This window comes from Enhydra lutris, unplaced genomic scaffold (assembly GCF_002288905.1).
Source record: "Enhydra lutris kenyoni isolate GAN:26980312 unplaced genomic scaffold, ASM228890v2 scaffoldscaffold30, whole genome shotgun sequence".
Classification (NCBI taxonomy): Eukaryota; Metazoa; Chordata; class Mammalia; order Carnivora; family Mustelidae; genus Enhydra; species Enhydra lutris.
In genome coordinates, this window is record NW_019154114.1 from 4,144,286 (window position 1) to 4,160,750 (window position 16,465).

Below are 16,465 nucleotides of genomic sequence, written 5' to 3' on the forward strand. Positions count from 1 at the left end.
GCAGCGGGAGGAGCTCTGGTTCGCCGCAGCCCAGCCGCCCCGCAAGCGGGCGGGCGGCGCATGCGCGGCGCGGGTCGCAGAGTTGTGAATGGTGCGTTTTGTTTGCCGGAGTTTGGGGCGGGCGGGCGCGCGAGGAGGAGGGGTGGGGCCGACCGGGGCGGGGCGGACGGGCGGGCTTGCGAGGTGGGCGGCGAGAGGAAGTGGCGGCGGCGGCGGCCGGGGGCGGCGAGTGCTGGGTTCGCGCGGGCGGTAGGCAACGGCTAAGGCGGCGGCGGCGTGGGCTGGGCTCGAGCGGGCGGCGGCGTCTCAGACTCCCGGGAGCGGGAGCCCACGCGGGCGGGCGCCTGAAACAAAGGAAAGCCAGAGTCAGGGTGCCGCGGGTGGGCGGTCAGTCGGTCAGCGTGAAGCCGGCCAGCGGGTGCCGCGCAAGCCCGGAGCCCGGTCGGCCGGCGCGGCCTCAGGGCGGGAAGATGCCGCGCGTCGTGCCCGACCAGAGAAGCAAGTTCGAGAACGAGGAGTTCTTCAGGAAGCTGAGCCGCGAATGCGAGGTGAGGCAGGCGGGCGGCTTGGAGGCCGCAGCGCGCCCCGAGTGGGCCCGGGCGGAGAAAAGTTTGGGCGGCGCGGCCCCGGGCAGCCCGGTGGAGGTGCAATCTCGCCCGGGCAGCCGCCAGCCCGCAGACTCTGCTTGCCCTTATCTGCGCTGCGCGGGGCGGGCGGGCGCGCAGGCGGCGTCGCGGATTTGGCTCCTGATTTCGGGCCGTCTCTGCCTTGCAGATTAAGTACACGGGCTTCAGGGACCGGCCCCACGAGGAGCGCCAGGCGCGCTTCCAGAACGCTTGCCGCGACGGCCGCTCGGAAATCGTAAGTCGGCGGGGCAGGGGCGCCGGGGGCCCGGGGCGCGGGACCGAGGCGCGCGCGGGTCACTTGTTGCGCGGGGGCCGCCGCGGCCCAGGCCGGTTCCGGACCGCGCCGCGGACGCTGCGACTCCCGGAACTGAGCGGGCGCCGTCTCACTTCCTACTCGGGATTCAAAATGCGAAACCAGACACTGGCGGGCCGCGTCCTCGCGGGGAGACGCTTCCCTGTGGCTCTCTGCGGGCGGATTGTGTTTCCCAGACGCGGCTCGGCAAACAGTTTGCCGCGAGTAGAACTCACACCCGAGCCCAACTAAACAGGGAGAGGTCTTTGTACGGGCTGTGTCACTCATTAAGGGGTAGGGTATTTGTAAGGGAGAAAACACTCATGCGGAAAAAGAATGGGGCTTCATTCAAAGATCTGATTCCTGGGCGAGAGTCAGTTTCTCAGGACGCTAGGTTTGTTGTTAAATCTGTATGTGAAGCTGTTTAACCGCTGGTATAGCTGAGAAGCTTTATACCAGTTCTTTGTTGTCCTAATAGAGACAAACAAGCCCTGAAGACTGAGCCATCTTATTTTCTTAGAATGTTAAGGCTCAGGAGAATCAGAAACCATCATCCTTTTTCAAACCTCAAAAACGTATCCCGTTTAGTGCCGCAGTTCCTGAAGAATCGCATGGGTTTGTGAAACCCACAGTTGATCTTGAGGCCTTGTTTTAGGTGGTGGATTCAGTGCTTCACCTTCACCAAACCTTACCTTAGGGGAAAAAAAGCTCAGGTGTCTCATCATCTTTTTGGTTTGTCTTATTGGAGGTGCTAACGAGGGGGGAATGAAAAAGCCAAAGATAAGTAGGAAAAAGCTAAAGAAAAGAGATCTTACTAATTAAAAAACAGAAGAAGTGGAAGTGCTGTCTAATGGAATGCAGTTATCTACTCTGAACTGGGCCCATTGCATTTGCAGAGACTTGAAGCAATGGTTGAGTTTGAATTTGGGTTAACAATAGGAGGACATATTGGAACATTTGCTCCCCCCCCACCCCTTATGGAGAATATATCTTATTGAAAAACAATTCACATACCATAAAATTCTCCCTTTTCATCACCTAAATCAAATTTATTTTTAAGAATATTTTTTCTATTTAAAATGAAGACTTTTTAGAACTGTATTACAGATCATGTGAAGATACTGGCTAAATTTATTAAGAGCTCTAGAATATTTGGTCATTAGTGTCTGTTATGAAAGTAAAACACTTCCAAGTTTCTGGAGTAGTTATAATAGTTACATGATTAAAATGCCTAAGACATACTTTCGGTTTTGGCCTGAGTGATAGAAGAATCATTCATTAGTTGATCCAGTGATATATTATTCTTTGTCTGGGCTTCCTTTTGCAAAAGGTGGGTGGTATATCTATCCAGTGGATTTCCTGGAGTTAATTGATGTAAGTGTGAAAGATGAGGTACAAAGTACTTCCTAATATTTAGAGCTGAGGGGTTTTTTTGGGGAGGACCTATAAAGTATAGTTATTAGGTTGTTTTCTGTCACATCGGGGACTTTACTAAGTATAATTGTGAATTGGGAGTATAATTTAACCCACAGTAGATCCGAATTGCTATATTATAATGTTACTATAATATTATAGTAGTATTATAGGTTGCTTGTATTTATCATAAGTTTCTTTCCAGGGATAAATCAGACAGACTTTTTAGGCCTTTCTCTCTTCCAGATATCTGAGCCTATGAATTTTAATAAGTTCTTAATATCTGACAAGTATTAAAAGTTAAAGGAGGGTAGGTTGAGTTCTGTGTAATATTCTCACTTAATATAGCATACATGTCTTAATTTGTTGAATAATGTAATTATTTGTAATTTGGGAAGGAATTTCACATTTCCTCCTTTTTCTAGCCCCCCCCCTTTAATTCAGTATTCTTCACATTTAAATTACAGGATCCCTAGCTCCTAGAGGGTGCAGACCACATTAACTCTGGTGTATACATTAATATACTCCCCTCTAAACAGGTACTCTGCATAACGTCTTTTGTATCATAGCTACTTGATTAATTGAATTTAGAGGTTACTTAATATAATGCCTAAAATTTGTCTTTTTAGTTAGGAACAGGCTGTGGTTTTCACTTATTTGGTTGTGGAAAATAGGTGTGGAGAAGGTATTATTTTGACTCTGTTTTGGCAGCAGCTATATACAGTAAAAATATGTGTAATTACCAAAACTGTTATCAATCCCCCCCTTTTTACTCTTTTAATTTTGAACATCTCCTTAGTGTATCATTGAGACTGAAGAATTTATTTTGTATTTAGATAGATGTGATCATAACTATAAAACTTACCCAGACTCCTTATCATAGCATGAATAAAAGTGATTATGAGTAAGGGGTAGAATCTATTTGGTCTGTTTTATTCCTCATGTAAGTTTTATTGTGGTAAGAGTGTTGGAGAAGTCTTTAACACTAATGGTAAATTAAAGAAAAGAATTCAGGTATGGTGATGACTGTGACAGCAGTAAAAACTATATATTTTTAGTCCTGAAGATGGAAGGATAAAGGTGTGTTGAATTGGCTTAAAGTGTGTTATTCTGCAATTTGTGAAACATGTAAAATAATCATTGGGACAATCTGGAAGTCTTCCATAAAGACAATGATACCAGTGTAAGCATTTTTGTGTTTTTGAACAGAGTTTTCCCAATTGTTATGTGTGTGTAGATATTCCATTAGAAAAAGAGTTCTATGGTCAAATTTGTGAAATGCTGTTGTAGAATGATCTGTTTTTACCACTTCTCCTCTCTCAGAGAGAGGGATCTTGATGAGATAATGGGCATGAAGTGATGAAGCAGGAAATCTCTTCTGAGGTTGGTCTTCAGACAGGAGGTGAGGTAATAAGATCTGTAGATTGTTTTTACTTGCACAGAGCTGATTTGGGGTACACAGGGAGTGGAAGGATTTGTTACTAGGTGAATACTAAAGAAACATGCCTTGGGGATTTTTGACATAAGGCATTCATTCATGGGCTGAATCTCTTATCTGCCACCACTCTACACTGAGAATTTATTTTATTATCTAAGGCTGAAAAAGTTAGCTCTCTTATCCAGCTCAGAACTATTTCTCTTATTTATTTATTTATTTTTTAAAAAGATTTTATTTATTTATTTGTCAGAGAGAGAGAGGGAGAGAGAGCAAGCACAGGCAGACAGAATGGCAGGCAGAGGCAGAGGGAGAAGCAGGCTCCCCGATGAGCAAGGAGCCCGATGTGGGACTCGATCCCAGGACGCTGGGATCATGACCTGAGCCGAAGGCAGCTGCTCAACCAACTGAGCCACCCAGGCGTCCCTATTTCTCTTATTTAGCAAATACTTAAATGGCATTTACATGGTACTATTATAAGCACTTTACAAATACTAATTAGTAGGGAAACTGATGTACAGCTAAGTAAATTGCTTCATCCTACAGCCTAGGCACTGTGCCTTCTAGAGTCTCCTTTTCATTTTAACTATTGTTGGTTCATTTCACTATACTTGATTGTTTTTTAAACTTGGTATTAATGGGGAAAGATATTTTTTAAAGGTTAATGTTGTAATATTGATGTTTTTTCAGTCCCCATTCATGTAAAATACCACAAGAAAGAGTATCCCTGTTGATTAGGTAAATGGCATCAAAGATTTCTTTAGAGATTTAGCAGTTAGGTTGGCAGTTGTACCTGCAATACCAATAGTAGAAATAGGAAGAATACATTTTTATCTCTAAGGAATCTAAGCTGTTAATCATCGGGGGGGGGGGGGTACTAGTGGATGGTTCAATCAGCTGATGGCTTTAAACAAATTGCCCAAAATGTGAACCCCTTGCTTTCAGATGAAGACTGTTTGATTGGAAACAAAGTATGTTGTGGAACTTTAATTAGTAAAATAAAACAAACCAAAACCTCTCATTTCAACAAAGAAAGTTTACATTCAGATAATGAACAATGTTTCAGGGTTGTTTTTTGTTTTTTTTTCCAAAATGCTTTTTTTGCTTCTTTCTGAATTTCCCTTTGGAAGAGGTACAATGCTAATTCCATTTTTTACTTGGAGGAAATGTAGTTAAATTGCTTAGGGGCTACACAGAACACTTTATCGAAATGGCTTTAGATTGTTCTGTCTGTTGAACCGTGCATCCAAATCTTATTATAAATATTAAATGAATACTCTTTTATATAGTCAGATCCAGTTCTCCTAAAGTTAAATTTCAGAAAACGAATATTTTTAAATCACCTAAGGTTTTAGAGAGATAACTACTGTCACATCATATTGCTAATGTATCATTTATCAGAAGACACAGTCCTGTGCGTTTTTAACATGGGCTTGAGAACGCAGTATTTCATTAAACAAGGGAAATCAAGAGAAATTAAAATGTCCCATTTATACAACTTGAAGTTGTGGTATGCTTTAAAATTCAAAATGTATAGATCTTTAGTGATTTTCACATTTAAAAATAGAAGTTTTTAAATTCAGAGATGATGTCTTCTGGTTAGACATTAGCAATGCGAGATCCTAACGTCAGCAAAAAATGACCTGAAAGAAAGTATTGATTCCATGTCTGATTTTATATTTAAGCAGCCAATGGCGAAGGTCTTCAAAATGGAATCAGATGTTTGTAACTTAATACTTAAGAAAAATGATGAGTGCATGTTTTTTTACTTTTAAGTATTCTCAGTGCTGCCTCGCTTAAGACAGAAACTGATGTAAAAATAAATGACTGTCTGCATAATTTATGTAATGTCCTGCTCCTGATCCTGTTTGTATTGATTTTTCTAAAAGGCTTTTGTGGCCACAGGAACCAATCTGTCTCTCCAGTTTTTTCCGGCCAGCTGGCAGGGAGAACAACGACAGACACCTAGCCGGGAGTATGTCGACTTAGAAAGAGAAGCAGGCAAGGTAGGAAACATTTCTTTGCATTTTGAAATTCTGTGGATTGTTTTATTAGAGATCATTGGAAGATTGACAGCTTAACGAAGAGATCACAGGTCTGATTATACACACATATGGTCAGGTGTGTTTTCATATTACAAGGATGTAATACGATTTTTTAAATAACTCAATTTTTTTTATGTCATTCCATTACTAATTTCATGTATATAATATTCATCATAGAAACTTCTAGCTCTTAAAGAGTAGTGTGCTTTCTTACGTGTAACATTTAAAACTTACTTCTTTTGAAAGTATTGACAGAATATATTTTGTTTTGCTAACCTAAGTGACTACAGTGCTTTAAAAAAATAAAATTAAGAGAAAAATGGGAAAAGGCTCTGTAGGCATAATTTAATAATATTTAGAAATAGCTCATGGGTAACTTTCTACTTCTGTTAATACTGCAAATTTAATTTTCATTAAAAAATAGTGTGAAAACTTGAACTTGGAAATAATTTTTTTTTTTTGAGGAAAAGCTGGGAAAACAAATTGATGCCTTAAAATTTTTATGTTGGAAGTTTAGGTTGAAGATATGAAATGTTTAAACTTAGAGCTCTATTAAAGCCGAACTTAAATGTATTACATAATTTTGGTGAAATTTTAGTGAATAATGGATTGGTTCATCTTTTAATGTAGAAGTTGACTCTTATGGAAATAAAATACTTAAAGAAAAATATTTTTTGGCCTCATTTTATGCTCAGTATTTCTCCTTTTTCCTTTGTGTTTCTATGCCTGTTTTTATCAACTTGCTCACTTACTCTTCTAAGTGTTGTCATGAATACCATAACTTCTCACTTTACTTGCAAAACATAATACATAAATAATACAAAGAATTTTGTATGAGCCTGTATTAGGAAAAATATTCCTGGTTTTATATATATACACAATGAAGTTTTTTGTTTAAACTTTAGGACCTAAGATGGGTTGTTTGGTTTTTTTCCTTAAGATTTACTTATTTTAGGGGTGCCTGGGTGGCTCATTCGTTAAGAGTCTGCCTTCGGCTTAGGTCATGATCCCAGGGTTCTGGGATCTAGCCCCGCATTGGGCTCCCTGCTCAGTGGGAAGCCTGCTTCTCCCTCTCCCACTCCCTTTCTTGTGTTCCCTCTGTTGTGTTCCCTCTCTTGCTGTGTCTCTCTCTGTCAAATAAATAAACTCTTTTTACAAAAAGATTTATTTCTTTGTTATAGAGAGAGAGGGAGGGGGGAAATAATCTCAAGCAGACTACCAGCTGAGCAAGAGCCCAACCCAGAGCTCAATCTCACAACCCTGAGATCATGACCTGAGTCAGATCCAAGAGTCTGGTGCTTAACTGACTGAGCCACCCATGCACCCCAGGGTTTGATCTTTTGTGGGTGACAAACCAACTAATCTTTGGAGAGGGAGAGGGAAAATAGATTATAGAATTTTTAAAGTGAGTAATAAGGGATTTGCTTTTATATGTATTAGCTTGCTTGCTTGGAAGATTAAAAGCAAATGTTCCAAGTTTTACTATTTTGTAATTCTTATATATAAGGAAGAAGTTGGGAAGTCATTGTGGGATTATGCTTTTTTGGTCTGTTTTGTGCATGTATGTGTAAGTGAATGAAGAAATTATTTTTCTCCTTGTTCAAAACACTTTCTTAATGTTTATTTAACATGGTGGCTCAGATACTACAGACATAAACCAAAAAGTTTTTTTTCTCAATTTTAATGCTAAACTACTTTAACACTTCAAAGTGCACATCTCAATGTTACTCAAGTCTTCCAGTATTCAATAACTAATAAATGGGTGTTAACTCTACTAGAAAGTATGTTTGCTTAAATTAATGTAATGATAACTGTTTACCAGATCGAAGACCAGATTACTCTTGGACTTAAGCCATTGACATTTTTTTAGTTACATGACCACCAAAAACAAAAACTTTGTGACTTATTTTAGTGTTTAGAGGGTATGTTTTCAAATACACCTGGAAAATTGATAGAACGGATATAAGTGAGTTATCAGGAAACTTTTATTAATATTTGTTTTAGAAATTTTTTTCTGTAGAAGGCCATATATCAAATATTTTTAGTTTTGCAGGCATGTGGTCTGTGTTGCAGCTGTTCAAGTCTGCTGTGAGAGTGGAAAAGGAGCCATAGACAATATGTAAACAAATGAGTGTGGCTGTGTTCCAAGAATAGTAACAGTGGCAAACTCAGTATCTTTGCTTCAGATTTAAATCTGCAAATGTTTATATGTAGATCCTATACTTTCTAAATACACTTTTTCAACACCTGTGCTATATCAGTAGGATCCAGAGGAAAGGAAAACATGTTACGGCACAAAAACAAATAGGAAACTGCTAGTATATTGTTCTTTTCCAGTGGGATAAAGGATACCAGTGAATTTAGACAAAAGGTACTGACCCATGTTTTCTCAACCATGGAACTCCAAGCTATGGAGTCTCGTATTTTTCTTACTCCTTTTTTATGGTTCTCTTTCTGATAGTTATTAGCTTGTATTTCTGTCCCTCCAGGACTAGAAGCAAAGAATAATCAAAGGGATTTCTCCAAATGTTAATAGTTTGCTTCATATTTTGGATCTCAGATCTGCATCTTTTCTTCAACATGTTTTCAGCCTAGTCACTTTCTGAAGCAGCTTAGTTCTCTTCTTCATTCACACCCAACTTTGAGGAAACTACTGTTAAGGCTTTGGAGTTAGGCATAAGTAAGTCCTGGCATCATTCACTACTATATAACTTTGTGCAAGTCACTTGACCTTTATGGTCCTCAATTAGAACATGAGGTTAATGCATACTTCCCAGGGTTTCCCTAGTGATTAAATGAAATAGTGGATGTAAAGTGCTTAGCCCAGTACCTGACACAATTGCTGAAAAATGCATTCATTTGGAAGGTTTTTGTTGGATACCTGTTGTGTATACTGAGCATTGTCCTAGGCATTTGAGATGCATCAGTGAACAAAACAAAGATCCATCCCTAAAGATTGTTTTATGGAAGGAGTGGAGGTTAGACAGTATTCAAAATGAATAAGAATAAGGGTGGTCAAGCACCAGAAATGTTTGCAATTTTAAATAGGTTGGTCTGGGTAAAGAAGGTCATGTTCGAACAGAGACCTAAAGGAGGTTAGGGAATGATGAGCCATGTAGGTATCAGGGAAAAGACAGAGGGTTCAGTCACTGTGAAGGTCCTAGAGTGTGAGCATATTCTGTGTGTTTGATAAGTAGCAAGCAGCCCAGTGTGCCTGGAATAGACTGAGCAAGGAGGCGGGTAACAGGAGATGAGATCAGGGACATAACAAGGAGCCAGTTTATGTGACCTCACAATCACATGGATTTTTATGGTGAGTGAGATGGGGAGTAGTTTCAGGGTTTTGAGCAGTTGAACAATATGATCTGCCTTGGGTTTTTGAAAGGATCACTCTAGCTGGTGGGTTAATAATAGGCTGTAGGAGGGCAAGAGTGAAGTAGGGAGACGAGTTTGGCTGTTGCTGTGATCTTGGCGAGAGGCTAGGGTAGTAGCAGTGGAGGTGGTGAGAAGTGATCATAGTCTGGTTATATTTTGAGATAGAGCCAACAGGATTTGCTTATGGATTGGATGTGGGGTGTGAGAGTCAAGAATGACTCCAGCGTTTTTGGCAAGAGCAACTGGCAGTATGGGATTGCTGTCATCTGAGATAGGAAAGACTGTGGGTGGAGCAGTTTTGAGGAGCAGTTTAGGACATGTGTGTTTGTGGTGGTGGCTTGTTAATGCACTTCTGTTTTCTCATCGCCCACCCTTTACTTCGTAAGTTAGGGCACTGCTTTCTCATAAGTGATTCTTGGTCTGCTTATCCCAAAGGTTCAGTGGCCCGTTAAAAAGAATCAACTTTATTGAAGTATACTTTACATACACTAGAATGCACCCATTTTCATTGTATAAATTTGAGTTTTAACAGATGTACACACGCATGTAAACACTACCCACAATCAAGGCAGAGTCTCGGTCACCACCAGGAATTCCCTTGTGCCCTTTTACAGGTGTAGGGGAGTGGTTTGACTGGATGGTTCTGGCTCAGGGCTGGGACTGTGCAGTCTCTGAAGACTTGACTGGAGCTGAAGAATCCAATTCTAAGCTCACTCACGTGACTGTTCGTAGGTGGCTTCACTTACTAGTCATGTGTGCCTCTCCACAGAGAGAGAAACAGAATGAAGTCACCATGCTTTTTATGACCTATTCTCCAGTCACTTGTGTTTTACTCTTTTCATTAGGAGGGAGTCACTAAGTCTAGCCTACATTTGACAGGGAAGGAGGAGTATTTATTCACATACATGGGTGTGAATACCAGGAGGCTGGGATCATCGGGGCTATCTTTGAGGCTGGCTGCTGCAATATTCACTTAAATTTAGTGAATTCTAAAAATATTGGAATGCTGATAGGAGACAGAACCTGCATATTCTCTTTAGCTGTATGATCTAAGAAAGTTGGCTCAGCAAAATCAGTCCTTTTATTCATTCATTCTGCTTGTGTGTTTATAGGAATATATTTTTTTAAGGCATCTAATTTTTTTTTAAAGATTTTATTTATTTATCTGACAGAGAGAGAGAGAGAGAGAGAGCCCAAGTAGGCAGAGCAGCAGGCAGAGGGAGAAGGAGAAGCAGGCTCCCCGCTGAGCAGGGAGCCCGATGCGGGGCTTGATCCCAGGACCCTGGGATCATGACCTGAGCTGAAGGCAGCTGCTTAACTGCAAACCAGAGGTCTTCAGTAAGGAAGGCCTGTTAATGGATAACTGATCATAAATAGGTATTTTATGTAAGATCAAATCAGAGCACACAAGTTTATACCATCTTTAAAATATATTTGAGGGGTGCCTGGGTTGCTCAGTGGGTTAAGCCTCTGCCTTCAGCTCAGGTCATGATCTCAGGGTCCTGGGATCGAGCCCCGTATCGGGCTCTCTGCTCAGTGGGGAGCCTGCTTCCCTCCCTCTCTGCTTGCCTGTCTGCCTGCTTGTGATCTCTCTCTCTGTCAAATAAATAAATGAAATTAAAAAAAAAATTCCAAATATATTTGAAACTTTCGCACCCAGGTTTCTAATGAGCTGTCTGCATTGGCTCTGACAATCTTTTTTAGAAGAGGTTTAAAATAAGGGGTGCCTGGGTGGCTCAGTGGGTTAAGTGTCTGCCTTCAGCTCAGGTCATGATCCCAGGGTCCTGGGATCAAGCCCCATATCTGGCTCCCTGCTCAGTGGGAAGCCTGCTTCTCCCTCTCCCACTCCCCCTGCTTGTGTTCCCTCTCTTGCTGTGTCTCTCTCTGTCAAATAAATAAAATCTTAAAAAAAAAAAAAGTTTAAAATAACACAACATCGTAGAGAGAGTTGTCAAAAGGCAATCATAGCTATTTTTTTTTAAATCTGGAAATGGGAATCAGAATGTCTGTCCTATTCATATACCTCATGGTGAGGATTAAATGAAGTACCTAGAATATGTGAAAATGCCTTTTAAATTGTAATACCTTGTCCAAAATTGGACTTTTTGATGGTTTTGTAGGGTGAAATTATAGGTAACTTAATTACGGAGTTTCGTGCTGTGCTGTGCCTTAGGTCAGCTTCACTTGTAGCTATACAGTGTTGGACACCGTATTTCCCAAGTGGTCCATCCTGGTGTATTTTAAACCCTGACAGCCAAAATGTTTGTAGTTCTTCCTGAATCTAAACTGCTTTTCTCTCATTTTGCTTTGAGAAGACAAGGAAAGCAACCAGTTGGAATTTAAGTCATTCTTAGTTAAATTTTTGTAGGCCAAGCAACTTCTAGTTCTTTGATCTTTCCTCTTAGGACCTATTTCCAATTACTTTTTATTTCAAACAAATGCAAATGATTATGGTTCACCAGAAGTTATTAGTCTTGAATGGTCAGATTAATGGTTTTTGCATGTATTCTGTGTTTTGTAAAGCCTGGGTTAGGGTTTCAAATTAATTGTATGTGATTATTACATGATCCTAGTTTTTGAGTATAAAGATAAAGGATATAAAAAATATTTTATAAACTGAAAAAATGAACATTACAGTGCTACTGTTTATCATTTTTTCTATAGAAATTGAATGTACTATCTAGTGTTATTACGTTGGCCCCAGAGGGAGGTTAAACTTTTTAACAGTTGTTGCATTTCTATTTTTAACTTCTGATTTTAATTGATAGTCAAATAACATTACTAGCAGACATTGAGAAGTAGTTATGAAGTATATGTTATTAGAGCAGATACTTTTTTTTTTTAAGATTCTATTTATTTATTTGACAGACAGAGATCACAAGTAGGCAGAGAGGCAGGCAGACAGAGAGGAGGAAGCAGGCTCCCCGCTGAGCAGAGAGCCCGATGTGGGGCTGGATCCCAGGACTCTGAGATCATGACCTGAGCTGAAGGCAGAGGCTTTAACCCACTGAGCCACCCAGGAGCCCCTAGAGCAGATATTTTTAAGAAATTTTGTTGTTTTATTTTCTTCTCTGAACTTTTGTACTTAAAACCAAAATCTTTTATCATTCATTTTCCTGAGCATAAGTAAAGCAAAATTTAACAGCATTTGATTGAATGAATGAGGATGGACTTTTGTTTTAAATGGTTTTTCCAAAGGTCTGTGATTCTGGTGCTTATGGAGCATTTTGCTTACTTGCCTGCAGGATCTTTGTCCCAAAATAAATATTGTGTCTGTTTATATACCATCCACAATTTGGCAGGGTTTAGAGGACTCCTTGATGTTAGCTTTGAGAAATCCCTATTCAGGCTCAACCAGTTCCTTCTCCTCCTCAGACAGCCTAGTCACTCCAAATAAAAGATAGCTGTGGTAAAGTTTTGGAATGTGATTCTCCCCCCCCATATTGAGACTTAACAACTAGTTTGTCAGATCTAGATTTTAAATATCTCTATTCAACTAAAATATGAAGTATATTTTCCAGCATTTAGTTACTGACATTTTAGTGCAGTGGAATAAGTAATGTGTTTTTTGTTTGCTTCTTTTAAAGTAGACTTTTTCATTTATTTATATTATTTTATTTTTTTCATTATGATACGTATACTCTTTAATCCCTATTGTCTATTTCACCCAAACCCTGCCCCCTGTCTTTTTTTTTTTTTTAAGATTTTATTTATTTATTTGACAGACAGAAATAACAAGTAGGCAGAGAGGCAGGCAGAGAGAGAGAGGGGGAAGCAGGCTCCCTGCTGAGCAGAGAGCCCGATGTGGGGCTCGATCCTAGGACCCTGGGATCGTGACCTGAGCCCAAGGCAGAGGCTTAACCCACTGAGCCACCCAGATGCCCCTGCCCCCCTCATCTTTGATAGCCATCAGTTTTTTCTCTGTAGTTAAGAGTCTACTTTGGTTTGTCTGGTTTTCTAAAATATACTTTAAGTATACTATAATATTTTACTTCTTTTTTAAAAAAAGACTTTATTTGAGAGAGAGAGAGAGATCATGAGATGGGGGAGGGTTAGAGGTAGATGCAGACTCTGCTGAGCGTGGAACCTGACATGGGACTCAAGTCTCATGACCTCAGGATCATGACCATTGCCAAAGGCAGATGCTTAACTAACTGTGCTACCCAGGTACCCCTTGTTATATATATGTACCTCAGTACCAACTGAAAAAACATCAATTATGAGGGAAAATGGGAAGCACTGAAATTAAGATATAGCAATCCTACCCCAAAATTATAGTTGATATAATATTTCAGCAGTCTTTATCCTTGAAATCTTTGAATTAATCATTAAAAAAATACTGGGGTAAGAAGCAGAAGGAAATCTCTGCTTAGCAGGGAGCCTGCTTCCTCTTCTCTCTGCTTGCCTCTCTGCCTACTTGTGATCTCTCTCTCTCTGTCAAATAAATAAATAAAATATTTAAAAAAAAAAGAAGCAGAAGGAAGCAGGGGAAGAATTAAGGATTTTCCTCAGACATATTATTTGTCTTTTTTTTTTTAAAGCATTTTTTTTTAATTTTATTTATTTGACAGACAGAGATCACAAGTAGGCAGAGAAGCAGGCAGAGAGTGAGGAGGAAGCAGGCTCCCCACTGAGCAGAGAGCCCGATGCGGGGCTCGATCCCAGAACCCTGGGACCATGACCTGAGCCGAAGGCAGAGGCTTCAACCCACTGAGCCACCCAGGCGCCCCTATTTCTGTCTTCTTTAACTTGGAGTATATAATTCAGATAAGGCCAAAACTAAAATTTTACCTTTATGCTAAAAGGTAAATCCAAGCAAATAATATAATTCAAGAGGAGGGAACTCATGATCTTCAGATACCTTGGAGGTACATTTACGTATAAGCAAATCGGTGTAACTCTAACTGGAAGGTACTGACTTTTAAACTATCTTGTTTATGCGTGAAGTCAGTCAACTCTCCCTCTTGGATTTAAAAATATTGAAATAAAACCTTTTCTTTAAAAATACAAGTGTATTGGAGCACCTGGGTGGCTCAGCGGGTTAAGCCTCTGCCTTCGGCTCAGGTCATGATCTCGGGGTCCTGGGATCGAGCTCCTCATCGGGCTCTCTGCTCATCGGGGAGCCTGCTTCCCCCTCTCTCTCTGCCTGCCTCTCTGCCTACTTATGATCTCTCTCTGTCAAATAAATAAAATCTTAAAAAAATATATACAAGTGTAAGGCTGACAGTTCTAAACTTTATAATTCAGTTATTAAAATATTGTAGTAGGGGCGCCTGGGTGGCTCAGTGGGTTAAAGTCTCTGCCTTTGGCTCGGGTCATGATCCCAGGGTCCTGGGGTCGAGCCCCACATTGGGCTCTCTGCTCAGCTCTCTGCTCTCTCTACCTGTTTGTGATCTCTCTCTCTTTCTCTGTCAAATAAATAAATAAAATATTTAAAAATAAATAAATAAAATATTGTAGTAGGTGGCTCAGCCAGTTAAGCATCTGTCTTTGGCTCAGGTCATGATCCCAGGACCATGGAATCCTGGGGAGTGCAAAAGGATGGTTTTATTAAAACATGGGGACAGGGGGGCAAGATGGCGGCGCTGAGGGCTCTGCGCAGCCTCCCGGGCGTCGCGGCCCAGGCGCTGCAGCCGGGAGCCGGGGGCCAGCTGCCGGTGCAGCCCAGCAGAGGTGCTCGGCAATGGAAGCCAGATGTGGAATGGGCAGAGCAGTTTGGGGGAGCTGTCATGTACCCCACCAAAGAAACAGCCCACTGGAAGCCTCCACCTTGGAATGATGTGGACCCTCCAAAGGACACAATGGTGACAAACCTGACCCTGAACTTTGGGCCACAGCACCCAGCCGCCCACGGAGTCCTGCGGCTCGTGATGGAGCTGAGCGGGGAGATGGTGCGGAAGTGCGACCCCCACATCGGCCTGCTGCACCGAGGCACCGAGAAGCTCATTGAATACAAGACCTATCTGCAGGCCCTTCCGTACTTTGACCGGCTGGACTACGTGTCCATGATGTGCAACGAGCAGGCCTACTCTCTAGCTGTGGAGAAGCTGCTCAACATCCAGCCTCCACCCCGGGCGCAGTGTATCCGAGTGCTGTTTGGAGAAATCACGCGGCTTCTGAACCACATTATGGCTGTGACAACCCATGCCCTGGACGTTGGGGCCGTGACCCCTTTCTTCTGGATGTTTGAAGAGAGGGAGAAGATGTTTGAATTCTACGAGCGCGTGTCTGGGGCCCGGATGCACGCCGCCTACGTCCGCCCGGGGGGTGTGCACCAGGACTTACCCCTTGGGCTTCTGGATGACATTTATGAGTTTTCTAAGAACTTCTCTCTTCGGGTTGATGAGTTGGAAGAGATGCTGACGAACAACAGGATCTGGCGGAATCGGACAGTGGACATTGGGGTTGTGACCGCCGAAGACGCGCTTAACTATGGGTTTAGTGGCGTGATGCTCCGGGGCTCGGGCATCCAGTGGGACCTGCGGAAGACCCAGCCCTACGATGTTTATGACCAGGTGGACTTCGACGTCCCTATTGGCTCTCGAGGGGACTGCTATGATAGGTACCTGTGTCGGGTGGAGGAGATGCGCCAGTCCCTTCGCATCATCTCGCAGTGTCTGAACAAGATACCTCCCGGGGAGATCAAGGTCGATGACGCCAAAGTTTCTCCGCCTAAGCGAGCAGAGATGAAGACTTCCATGGAGTCACTGATCCATCACTTCAAGCTGTACACGGAGGGCTACCAAGTCCCCCCGGGGGCCACGTACACTGCCATCGAGGCTCCTAAGGGAGAGTTTGGGGTGTACCTCGTGTCCGATGGCAGCAGCCGCCCTTACCGGTGCAAGATCAAGGCTCCAGGTTTTGCCCACCTGGCTGGTTTGGACAAGATGTCGAAGGGACACATGCTGGCGGATGTTGTTGCCATCATAGGTACCCAAGATACTGTGTTTGGAGAAGTGGATCGGTGAGCTAGGGAACAGCATTTGGTACCCCTGCCTGTCTGCTTCCTCCTCGGAGCCCAGCCGTCCCTGGAAAGGGACTCTGTGTGCGTGTGTGTGCACACCTGCAGACACTCAGCTGTCAGGCTTTCTGTGCATGAACTAGAAAAGGAGGAATTAGAATAAAGTAGCCGCCTTCTGGCCCCTCTGAAAAAAAAAAACAAAAAAAACATGGGGACAGGATCTGTGGGCAGAAAGAGCTGCACCAGGGTCATGAGGAGTGGCCAATTATATACTTTTAAGTTAGGAGGGGATTAGGGATAGTGTCTAAGTTTCTTAGG

The 16,465-nt window shown here is 42.1% G+C and overlaps 1 protein-coding gene and 1 pseudogene across 3 annotated transcripts in view; both read left to right on the plus strand.

Annotated features, from left to right (window-relative positions):
- The first annotated feature begins 269 nt into the window (after positions 1–269).
- Positions 270–16,465, plus strand: part of LOC111152864 (core-binding factor beta subunit) — a 64,385-nt gene continuing 48,189 nt past the window's right edge. The window contains exons 1-3 of one of the 2 annotated variants that reach the window (XM_022511554.1): positions 270–548; positions 775–861; positions 5,656–5,772. In XM_022511554.1, the coding sequence (XP_022367262.1) occupies positions 471–548; positions 775–861; positions 5,656–5,772 (282 nt within the window). In that variant the 5' untranslated portion in view covers positions 270–470. The remainder of the gene's footprint in view (positions 549–774; positions 862–5,655; positions 5,773–16,465) is intronic. The other variant, XM_022511556.1, reaches the window with a different exon arrangement.
- Positions 14,760–16,345, plus strand: LOC111152863 (annotated as a pseudogene). Its single transcript, XR_002640963.1, has one exon. The product of XR_002640963.1 is annotated as an NADH dehydrogenase [ubiquinone] iron-sulfur protein 2, mitochondrial pseudogene (transcript).